Source organism: Falco rusticolus, chromosome 2 (genome assembly GCF_015220075.1).
Source record: "Falco rusticolus isolate bFalRus1 chromosome 2, bFalRus1.pri, whole genome shotgun sequence".
Taxonomy (NCBI): domain Eukaryota; kingdom Metazoa; phylum Chordata; class Aves; order Falconiformes; family Falconidae; genus Falco; species Falco rusticolus.
Window position 1 is genome coordinate 85,953,340 of NC_051188.1, and position 12,292 is coordinate 85,965,631.

The 12,292-nt window shown below is 34.1% G+C and overlaps 1 protein-coding gene across 14 annotated transcripts in view; it reads left to right on the forward strand.

Annotated features, from left to right (window-relative positions):
* The window catches only part of DMD (dystrophin), a 1,095,710-nt gene that overhangs the window by 918,708 nt on the left and 164,710 nt on the right, over nt 1–12,292 (forward strand). For all 14 annotated transcript variants that reach the window (XM_037376983.1, XM_037376984.1, XM_037376980.1 and 11 more), the window contains one exon: nt 10,527–10,673. In XM_037376983.1, the coding sequence (XP_037232880.1) occupies nt 10,527–10,673 (147 nt within the window). The remainder of the gene's footprint in view (nt 1–10,526; nt 10,674–12,292) is intronic.

Below are 12,292 nucleotides of genomic sequence, written 5' to 3' on the forward strand. Positions count from 1 at the left end.
ACTCCCTACTATAGCTATACTCTCTATTATTCTTAGATTTAAAACCACCAAAACCACTAAAGAATTCCATTTTTAGAATTTTAGAATAGGAACTAAGATTTTATTAAGTATTTTTCAATTGTTTGCACAATTAAAAATGACAGCATCTATTGGTTGAAGCTGAATAGGAAACTATTTGCCTGCAGAGTAGAAATGGAAGTATTAATGTTTTCTTCAGAACACAAATGAAGTAATTAGTTACAAATGCTTCTCAAGTTTACCATTTCATACACATCTTTCTGTGATAGAATCATGCAACAATTACTTATGATGTCTCCTTAGACTACTTGGAAATGCATATACATTTTTTCATTTTAATTTGAAGCCAACTGTCACCACCAAAGTCTATAATCAATCTGAATTAAATCGTCATATTTTCTTTAGTTAAGTCTCTTAATAGATTCTGTGCTGGACTCCGTGATTTAACAAAACTAATTCATACAGAATAGCATTTACTCCTAATTCATTTTGCCAGCTTTCCACACCCAAATTTTCCCTGAGAAAATTAGAGAGGAACTCTGTAAACAACTTTTGCATGTGTGAAATATTTGTATACCAGTTTGTTCTAATTAAGATACTATAAAAGGAAAAAAATATCTAATGGCATTCTAAAGGACTTAAAGGTTTTAAATATAAATACAGTCAATAGAAATAGAATTTACAAAATGGCAAAAACTCTTCAGCATCTGTTTTACTGCTAATATAAAATAAAACATCATGAGTATGTCAGAATATAATAGACTTTAAAATAAATCAAAATCGTATTTAAATTCACTGGAACACTTTGACATCCTACAGGTATCCTTATTATAAATAATATTTTTGTTAAATTAAAACTTTGTGGAGTTTTCTATGATGAAAGCAATAGCTGAGGTTTGTTGAATTTGTTAACAAGTCAACTTTCAGGATGTTGTAAAATATCTAAGACACTTGAGCTAACCACATAACCTAATTGGATGTACAGCCCGTTGTATTGACTTTAGCATTTTTAAAATGTAGTTTTATACAACAAAGAATTTAGTAGAGTTGTTTTGTTGTCACTATTGGAGGCAAGTTTAATTTTCTAAGGTTTGTTTTAAGTATGAAACAGAGTTAAAAACCATGGAGTGCTTCATCATGTAGTTGTACCAGCTGAAGTTAGTTCTGCTATGCTTCTTAGCTTGTACATTTGTGTCCTGTGGTCTCTTAATCTCAATCTAACAGTTTATTAATCAAATTATTTTCTCACATGAAAAAAAAAAATATTCACAAGTGGTTATTTAATATGTAATAGTCATGTAATTGCAACTGCTACAAATTAAATCTAAAAATCTCATCTACTTTATGTTGCTGTGTAATCAGTCGCATGAGATTGGAGTGTTTGTTATGGCAACAGCCCATATCTAACTCATTTTAAATACCTGAAGCAAACCATCACTCCTTCTGCTGACTCCTTTTGCAATAAACTATACATTTCTGATTTTATATTTAGATGCTACATTTTAATTATAGTGAATGCCTTATGGAGACTAGATTACATATGGTTTTTTTCTATACAAAGCTACCTATTTTAAGGGAGAGTGCCAAACCTTTTTCACATAGGAATAATAAGAAAATGATGAGCAGGCAAAGAAGCAAAATCTTAGAGTAGTCTTTTAAAATTAAGACTGCTCTTGGGCATACTACTTATTGGGAGGCAGTAGCATATCTGAGATACAGAAACTTTAATGTTGCTCTGCTAACAAAGAACAAACAAAAAATGAGTATTCTTCAACTATTTTGGAAATCACAAAAACTAGTGTGAGAAACAGCTACTTGTAGACCATCTTGAAAAAGAACCAGCACCTAGGAAGGAACTGCACCAGATTTCACCTGATTTACACCAGATTTTTTTTAATTGTATTAATACAATTATTAATAGAACAGTTTAATTATTTTATCTTTGATTAAGGTCTTTGGACATAACTAATACGCTTAACCTTTCCCTGACAGTAAGTGCAGAATAATTCCTGAACTCTAAAGAAGAACAAAAGATGACCTGTAAAAAGTGGAAAGCTTTTCTACCTCCAACCCAGCTTCGTAGAACATGCTGTTATTAGATCAACAGATTTCATTCAGAGGCAAATTTTTCCTTGTATGAACTCACCCTGCTGATTTCAGTGGGAGCTCAACATGCATATCTGCAGGCAGAATTTGACTTTTTAAGTATTGGTAATCTCTGATCTTGGTTCCTGATAGCCTGCCGAGAGAACTGACTAATACATGTATAAAGACTTGTCTGTCATTTCATGCCTCTGAAGTTCAGAATTTAGGTCAGACCAGAACATTTTTAAGAGATTGCTCTTTATCAGTTCATCAGAAATAAGAAAGGGGCTTCAGCTTTTTGAAGGAGAATTAAACATTAATGTTTAGGTTCCTAAATGGCATGGTTATTGCAGGGACTCTAGCATTTAATGTAGGTTTTTGTTTTGTTTTAAATTTGCCATATAAACACAGCACATATAGAAATAATTTTGAATGATCAAGTATTAACATACCTGGACATGACATTAAATGAAAGATGCTCTTGAACTGTTGTGATTCTGTTCAAAATTTTTCTTTCTCTGATAACCTCGAAATGTAAATATTTGTCCAAGAAAAAAAACAACTAAACAAACAAACCAAAAAAACCCCAACAATGCAAGTAACATGTTTCATTTTACTATGGAACCATTTTTTTCAGGCTTTTCTAAGGGAGTGTGAGCTCAGGAGGGTAGGTGGCTAAAGGGAGAAAAAGTATAACACTTCTAACAGAAATATGATCTGCTATATATAGTCTACTATTGGAACATCACTACGTAAAGCAAAAGAACATACAAAAAGTGAATATATAACGAGAAACATGTATGTTCAGTGAGACGTGAGAGGAGGGAAAAGACAAAAGGAGCACTAGAAATGAATTTTAATGTTGTCTGCATTCTGTGAGGAGGGTGTTCTTTCCTTGATGATAAATCTGCCAGTACTATGTTTTTAATGAAATCTTTTCTTAAAACATTGGCTCTTGTTTTCCTGGGAATGTATTTTGGTGTTCTATAATGATAATATTACTATGGCATGGGCAAATCAATGAGCAAAATAAAATTGATTTATCAAGTTCATATGCTGGTACACAGTAATTATTTAGGGACTGCTTGAAGTAGGGAGTGCAATGAATGTTAGATTGCCTAGGATGTCTATCAGTGACCCACTGCGCTACACTTTTCTCATTTTAATCTTTATATATTTAAAGCCTAATAGAGTTTTATTTAATTTTTTTCTCCAAGGTTAACCCATAATAAGACCTTGTAACTGCTACTTAGCACTTTTATAGTGCTTCTCGTGTTCCAGATGTTATGAGTTAATCTTCTCAGCTTCTTTCTGAGACTGCAATAGAAGTAGTATTATCCCCAATTTACAAATAGGGCAATTGAATCAGTAAAACTAATTTGTCCAGGCAGCAGTGCCACTCAAATTATTTTTATTCTCTTTACCTTTTACCTGCAAATTGTTCTATTTCAGTTGGGTTCGATTATCCAGAGGATTAAGAATGACAGTTTTCATTGGTTTCAGCAGGAGCTACAGCTACTCATCTTCCAAAGCCGTAGCCTGCTCTCCTTCAAGCGGTGGCAAGGCAGCCTGCCATCCAGGCACCTTCAGCCTCAGTTTGGAAAGGTGGGCGCTGCTCCTGATGCGGTTTTCCAGCCTGTGCCTGGTGCTGCTGTAAAAACACTATGCCTCTTTCATTTTTTAAGTTTTATTTAACTATGTCCTTTTCAACATTTTATTTTAGTATTCTTTCTTCGTAAATTAGCTTAAAAAGTAGATTGTTCTTGCTTCTGTTCTACTAAAATCTTCTGTTAAAACTGGATTCCCTTATCTGGCATTGTTCAAGGATGGTCTTATCAGACTTTAGAAGTTTAGGAATTTTGGCCTCAAGATTTTGACTTGGGGTTTCACCCATGCCCACTCCTCACAGGAGTGGTGAAAAAGGTGAAGATAGGAGTTACAATATTAATTCCAGAACTGAAAAACTTAGCTTTCAGCAAAACAGTTGAACAGTCCATCTGACCTGCATTCTTCTGTAAGTTAGAGACTGGATGGACTGCAATGACTCCTTTTGGTCTTAAGCTCTATGAAAAACTTTGTTGCCCTTGCTAGAGCTAGTAATTATCAACTTTATGAGGCTAAATATTATGAAATGTTTACATGCTTAATTTAAAGACGTGTTGGCATCTTGTAAGCAAACATGATCTTTCATGTTGGAGAGAGGAGAAAATAAAGATTTAAAATTAAAATAAAGATCTGTATATGATTTTTGTTAGAAAAGACAGGAGGAGTTCCTGGGGCTTCTTGTCTGAATAGTTTTAATGTTGGTTGAGTGTCAGAATACAATCTGTGCCTTACTAGTGCCTAAGTTAAGCTTTTGTATGGCCATGTAAAGAATCGATGCTTTCCTCCTGAGATACAGGGTCTGCCTGCTGATGTCTGGAAGCCTTGAGGTGTTTCATAATATCATGATACCGCTGTTGCAATCTTTCTGGCTTAAACTGCTTCTTTTTTTTCTTTTTTTCTTTTTTTTTTTTTTTTTTTTTTTTTGTCAGTGAAATACTACATTTGCTTTTAAAATACCATGCTACTTTACAACACAACAGTGGTTTACTTTGTAGTAACTATTTTCTGAGGGCAAGGTGAACTCCTGTGAGTTTCTATTACCTGAAAGAGCATTTGGTAAGGAACACAGGTTGTTCAACCTTTTATGTTCAAATATATCTAATATACTTTTTTCACAAGTTAACTAATAGGGATAGATAATGTGTTATTAATGGTTTAAAAACAGGTTTGGCTAAGGCTCCCAACCTAAGCATATATATCTTTTCAAAGCTTTTAGCTTAAATAATGCTGAATGAAACCACACTAAAGGATAAAGTTTCTTTGTAAAAATTCCTTTGTTTTCTGTGTCCTTCATGCAGCACATGTCAGACTTTCAGATTACACTTTTAAATGCTTCAGGTTGCTTACAGTTCCTAGGCACTTCATGTCTTGATTGCCAGATTGACTTCTTGGTTGCAAACTAACTGACTTTATGTGGAAAAAGTGGTGCAGAACTCTTTATGAACACTTTATCAGTAATGGGCTTTGCCATGTCATGGTTATACTTGTTCTAGTAGAGTGAATTACAAGCTAAATTTGCTCATTTACTTTTCGCCCCTCCATGGAAGAGGACACATTTTCAGAATAAATGATAAGGCAGTAGCATAGGTTGTATCTGTTCAGGGATCATAAAACTGTGTATCAGCTGTTGATTTAAAAAATATATCAAGAATTCATAGCAAGAAAGTGATATGTGTTTCAGGATATGTGCGTCTATTTATTAGTGTGCTGTTTATTAAATTAGAAATCCTAATAAATATTTTTCTAGATGTAATGTTGCTACAAATCATATTTTTCCTCTGCTGGTTCAGAAAAGAAAAAATTCTACCTGGAATTAGACCATTTTTCATCTGTTCTATTCAAATTTTAATATCGTTATTCTTAAGAAAAAAATGAGTTAGTCTTCTGAATTTGTAGGAAATAATCTTTGATAAATGTAATATTTTATCAGATTCAGAAATGCAGAATTAAGAAAGGGATAAGACTTAAAGGGCATTTGATTTTCTTTCTTCCCTGATGTCTTCTATTTGGTCTATTTTTATCCCAGAAGAGGATTTATATTCTACTCTTGTGCATTCTTGCTTGGTCATTTCTGAGCTTATAAAAATATATAGGATGGAAAATCAAATCAGCTAAAATCCATTTTGTTTCAACACTGCCTGTCCCCAGGAGCACTAAAATCAAATAAAAATACAGTGTGAGTTTAAAAGGAAGCTAAGTGTAGCATATTGAGCTAGCAGCTGACAATCCCAAGTTTCAATGAAATTTGAATCAGAATACACTAAACCCGGCAGAGAAGAAATGGACTCATTTTGAATGAAGAAGATGGAGATGGTGATACTCTCCTGGATAGAATATGTCAGTCTGTTCCATCTTGTACAGTTTTAAATATAAAACCCTGAAGATGCACTCTGGCCCATGAATCCTTCTCCACTTGGACACTAAGGGAGCTGAGGTAGAGAAATGTCAGCGCTGGGAACCTGCTGAGCCCAGATGTAGGATGGAGGCTCACCTTACTCTGCAAGTGGATCCTGCTTTGATTTAGCTGCAGCTACTGCTGGTATAAAAAAAAAAACCCACAACACAAATCATTTTGACACAGGAGGGCTTTTCTCCCTAAACCATGTCATATTTTCATCATCCTACCAAGTATCCTTTTCTGTCTCTTTCACTGGTTATCAGAATTGAAGTTTAACATAGAGCTGTGCTAATGGAAGACTCTTCTATATGAAGGAATTCTTCAAGGAGATGCCAGGGTGGCATGAGGCCACCACTCTGTCTATAACGCCACTGACAGACCAGGGAAAGAGACTTTCTTTGTAGGCACAGTGGGCCATTTCTTGAAACCTGCTTCATATTGAGCATCAGAAGCATCCATGGTGGAACATATAAGGGGATGGACTTTTTATGCTCATAATTCCGGACATAAATTTTTATTTGAGGTTTTTTCCCTTCTTTTTAAAAGGATAATGAAGAATGTTTTAAATTCCTTGGGATAAGGCTTGTAAAAAATGCACTTTAGTGAAAGAGGATACTACCTACCGAAGTCTTGTATTTACTATCTCTGGGAGAAACTAGCCTTGGGGTCAATTTTGATTTCCCATGTTGTGCTCAAAGCAAACCTATATAGTGTTCAAATCAAAGTCTGATGTTGCTATAATTGCTCGTCCTGAGTATCTGAGAAGTTGAGATTTCACCAAACATCTTACACAGTTTCATCCTGTTTTGCATGGTAAAAGTCTACATTAGTTCAAAAATCAAGCAGATAATTTCATGGAAGACTAATCCATCAAGATCTGATTGACACAGAAATACAGCTTCTGGCTCCAGAATCTTTGAGACCCAAATTGCTGAGCTGGAAGGGTACAGCAAGGAGGAGGGATGCTGATGCTTTCCCTTACCTTCTGCCCTAAGCAATTGTATTGGCTACTGTCAGACAAGGGACTGGGTGAGATGAGCTTTTCATCTGACTGATTAGGGCCTCTACTTTTAATATTTGGCTGGCTAAGACAGTTATAATGAAGATAATTTGGAGCTGTTTCTGCTATTGCTGTTCACACTGAAAAGTCATTTACAAACTAAGCAATTTAATTGGTTCAAATAGGTCTCCTCATGGTATTGGTACACTACTGACCATGTATATTTGTCTTTAAATTACCAACAGCATAGTTCTTTAATTTTTTCTGATATAAATCTGTGATATGTATAGTATTTTTTTATGCAAAAAGAAAAAAATGGAAAAAAGCAATCATACTGTACAAACTGATTTTAAAAAATATGTTTCTGTAAACCATTTTAGTCATACTGATGCAAATCACAATCCAGTAGAAATTCTAAATTCCTGCTTCTAAAAATGACAAGTACTGTAGAAGATATAAAAATTACTACTATTTAATAAACTCATTTGAACACATGTTGCAAAAAAGGAAAGCACTCACACTGATTTTCACTTACCCTAAAACAAAAACCTAGTTCTAAACTCATGCTTGTTGTCTCGTGGACTGGTTGTCTGTGTTAAACTTGCTTAACACAGCCTTATAGTTGCTGACCTTTCTAATCATACCATGCCCTATGCCAAATCTTTCTATGAAAATTTTTTTTCTTTTCTATCTACAGTTTTTAATTGTAAGCTTACTGGCATTAATTAGATAACTGTGTATTAACTAGCATTCTTTTTTTTGTTGTTGTTGCTGCTGTTTCTTATGTTTTGATTTGTCATAAAAATACTAGTAAAAATTCAGGCTTAGTAATAATAGAATACAAAATATAAAATTTAAAGATGGTCAAAAAGCTGTTTTATTTTGCACGTTGGCAAATTAGCATAACACTGCAAAAATCAGCATCCTTGCACCAGAAAATACAATTAATAAAGGCATCAATTGAAGAAGGGGTGGAAGATAAATTTTATTTTTCACTTCCATACATATTTCTTTGATTTGATTTCTTTTCTTTTGACTTGCTTTTGTGCCTTAGCCTTTCTGCTCTGTAAAATAACTTACAGTCAAAACCCATATTGACTAATTATGAAGGATCATCCACTTCACCTTACTTAGATTTAATGATTGTGTGATTTACCTAATCATTTATGTCAATCTTCAAGCAAGACCAGTACTTTCAAGTCAACATTGCAGATGCAAATTCGTCTGAAATCAGTACAGATACTTAAGTATATGTTTAAAAGCAAGTGGTTTGTAAGCTTAGGTCTGTGTGTTTTCCCTGAGCAATGAAGTTTTCAATCAAAGCCTAATCCTATTGCCGTACAAGTTATTAGAAAATTAACTTAGTTTAATGCAGAAACTGCATTAAAGTACATTATAGTGTGGGAACTGAACTTTGCATCCATTAATCTGCATTTATTCTATCAATGCTTTTTATTTTATATATGATTTTTAATTCTGTTATGTTATTTTATTTTACATTGTATGTAATAAATATATGCAAATGTATATTTAAATACAATGTGGGCATTGTTAACACTAGATGAGAGGTGTTCTTACCTCTTGGAAACCAAGCAACACTGTAGGAACCAAGTTGACCGTCCCAAGTATCAGCCACAGAGTCATGGTGGAGCGCTTTGGGCCACTGAAACTTAATAGCTCACAGAAAAAAGTAGTGAAATAACAATTTGCAAGCAAATTGTTAACATGATGGTATATATATCTCTTCAGCCTTCGAAGCCTTTACCTTACAAGAATGAATGTCTATTTTTAAAGCATGTTGTTTGTTCTCTGAAGTCAATTACTAACTAAAATGATTAGGGTAAACACATGTATAACTCTGTGGGATCAAACCAAACACAATCTCCTCTTTTTCCTTGTATTGCAGACCTTGCTCTACAATACACTGTAAATCAGCATTCTCTCTGGTAATGTCAGTTGTGTTCCAGTGTTATAAAACTGGTGAAACAGAGAAGTTAACTGTTATGTCATAAACTTGATGTGTGCCTCTTCTTTCACATCATGGCACTCGCATCGCCCTCTGCGCCTTCCTCTGCAAAATGCGCATCACTCCTGACTGTATTTTACAGATATATTGTTAGAGACATTCACTGTATATGAGCACCACTTACATCAGTCTAACTCCTTATGTTGTAGGGTGATTTAATATAATTACTGGAAGTCAAGTCTGGTTTTGAAAGATATTTGAGGAACAATTTTTCACTGACGTTTACCTTTAGTGCATGCAGTTCATGGCATTCTAATGTCTATGAATGTTTTCATCCTATTTACTCTTAAGGTTCACTGAGATACTGGATGGGCTTTGTTGACCTTTTTTGCATCACACACTGATGAAGTGATTACTAGGCAATAATCTCGGGCTTTTTGGTGATCTAAAATGAGATGCAGACCACATGGTGTGTGTTACAAATGCTGAGAGAATGGAGCTAGAAAGCAAAACTAACAGAGCAAGTAAATTATCCTGCCTTTGTGTGCAGACATTATAAGGCAATAAAAAGTGCTCCTGAAAATGACAGAATTTGCCCCTTACAAATGGCTCATTGTTACATTTTAACGTATTTTATCATGTTAAAAATTCATAAATGTCTCCTTAGAAAAGGTAGGTATGGAACAGTAGGAGATGTGTGTAGAGATTCCTCTCTTCGATAGAGTCATGGTGCCCGCAATTCATCTGAATTTACTCAGATGCGTCACAGAAGCATCATCAGGTTGTTGCTTTCAAAATCAAGAAACTTGTAACTAGCAGCTTCTGGTTTTCACATACATTACTGAAATTATTCGCTAGACTGCTGTTATGCATAGATTTAAAGGTATCTTACAAGATACAATATTTTATTTTTTCTGAAATATGAGTCATGTAGGCTGGTTTGGGATTCATAGCAAAAAGATGTTTAATATTTTTTTTGTACTTCCCATTACTAACCTTTTAATTGTAACATATAAGTTAGCCAAGGCCTTAGTGAGGACTTTTTTATCATTGCTTCTCTTTTTCCATTTGTTGTATTTGGAAACAGCAGTCTTCCTCTGTTTTCATGTGTTAAACAGCACTCACCATCCCATCCACCCCAAGGAAAAATAAAGGGTGAGGGAGGAGAGAAGCATGTGCTGCAGTGCACACCCCAGTGGTGTGCTGGTTAGAGATTTGGCTTAACTGACCAAAAATTGCTACGAAGGTTCCAACTTTGTATCACCTTCTGAAATCCCGGGCCTTACCCTTCAGATCTAATATTAAGTTATATAAAAAGACTGTTAACTGTATCATGACCAGTACGCTTCCTTTCAGCTTGACATTGACTACCTTTACATTACTAATCAGCTAGCAGAAGAGCCAATAGTTTTTTGAAGTTAGTGCTTATCTTTATTCATATTTAATTCACACAGGTTTATCGAGCAGAACTTGTACCCCTTAAAGAAAAGGTACATCAAGTCAATGAGCTCGCTCACCGGTTCGCTCCCTCTGATATTCAGCTCTCCCAGTACAATCTCAGCTGTGTGGAAGACTTGAACACAAGGTGGAAGGTGCTACAGGTACATTTCTTATGTCGTGGGTTTTTTTAATGCTGCATTTAAGTAAATATTATTTATTTCTATGTGCTTGGTTTTTTGCCTGTGGAATAGCATCGAAGGTGTACTAAGGAGTGAAAGAGGAAGCAGCCTTTCAGTAATGCTGTCTCTATGAGAAAATAGGAGTTAAGCTGACCCTGTATTTCCATATGCTTCCAAATACTTTATCAAATGGAAATGGGTTAACCCAGATTTTCATATAGTTGAAGTTCCATACAGTTAAAATACTTAATGGTTTATTTACCTTTTAATATAAATATTTAGCAATTCTTGATGAGAAATATATCATGTGATAATTTCTTTTAACTCTTATCATCGTTTTACGGGTATTTTTACGGTGTATATGGAAGACTCACATAAGAAAGTTTACTTCTGCTGCTTCAGTTCTTTTACCATTATTTAAATAATTTTCAGGAGCAGCAGTTTTAAATAAATTCCTTATAGGCAGGTTAATGATTCTGTGCGGTGGAAGCTTTTAAGTCACACCTGTAGAATCAATTATAAAATCACAAGTCATTACATTCATTCACATAATTAACAAGACTTGATACCGCAAGTAAAACTGTTCAGAAAGAGATTTTGTAAACTGAGCTTTAGTGCACAAAAATGTTAAGATATATTATGAAATTAAGGTAAGTATCAATGACAAGTTAGAAATACTGAAAAATATACAGATTCTTTGGAGTTTTTGTTTACATCTTGCTTTAAAATTTATATTATTTTGTGTTATCTTGTGATAAAGACTTCAAACGTATAGTTTTTACAGAATGCACTGTATCTTAACTTCGATTTTTAGGAACAGTGTGCATGAGAGAGCATATGTAAGCTTTCACGCACTGGTATACAGTGATGTAGGTCCCACAGCAAGGGAGTAATGTTATGATTAGGTGAAGGTAAATGCCATTAACTTAACTTCATTAAGTGTGGATTTTACTCAATATTTTATTTCATACTACATCACTGCTTCACATTCTCAAATTGTGTCATTATATTTACCTTAATATATTGTAAAAATATAGAGGGATAGAAGTTAATATTTTTGCCTTCATTGAAAAAACCCAAACATTATCAATGAACAACAAAGTTCCTTCTTGTCCTACGTACAGATAAAAGATCATGGTGCTGTCAACTCTTAACGGTCAGTAAGAGCTTACCTGCTGCTTTCTGGCTTCTCCAAAAGAAATCTCACAGCTTTGTGACATATCCAGCTTCTTACCAGTTCATGTAAATATAAACAGGATTTTATTTTTTGTTAATTTTCCTAAATCAACAATTTGCAGTAAGTGTGCTAGCTGAAGTAAAAGATCATTAGTCCAATATCTTTGCTCATTAATATCCACCTTTTTCCAGATCCTGAGGGTAGATTTCAGGTAATATTATTAAAGCAGATCAACAGACATCTGGAAGACAAAATTAGTATTCTCAAAATGCTTATCCCATGTATAAGAGAAATCACATCTGTTTAATATTTTTAAAAAACAACAGCTGATTGAGCTAACAAATTTGCTATGATTCACTGAAAAATACATTATTTCACTAATAATAAAAGTAGTCAACTAAGTTCCAGTGGTTTGCTGAAATAT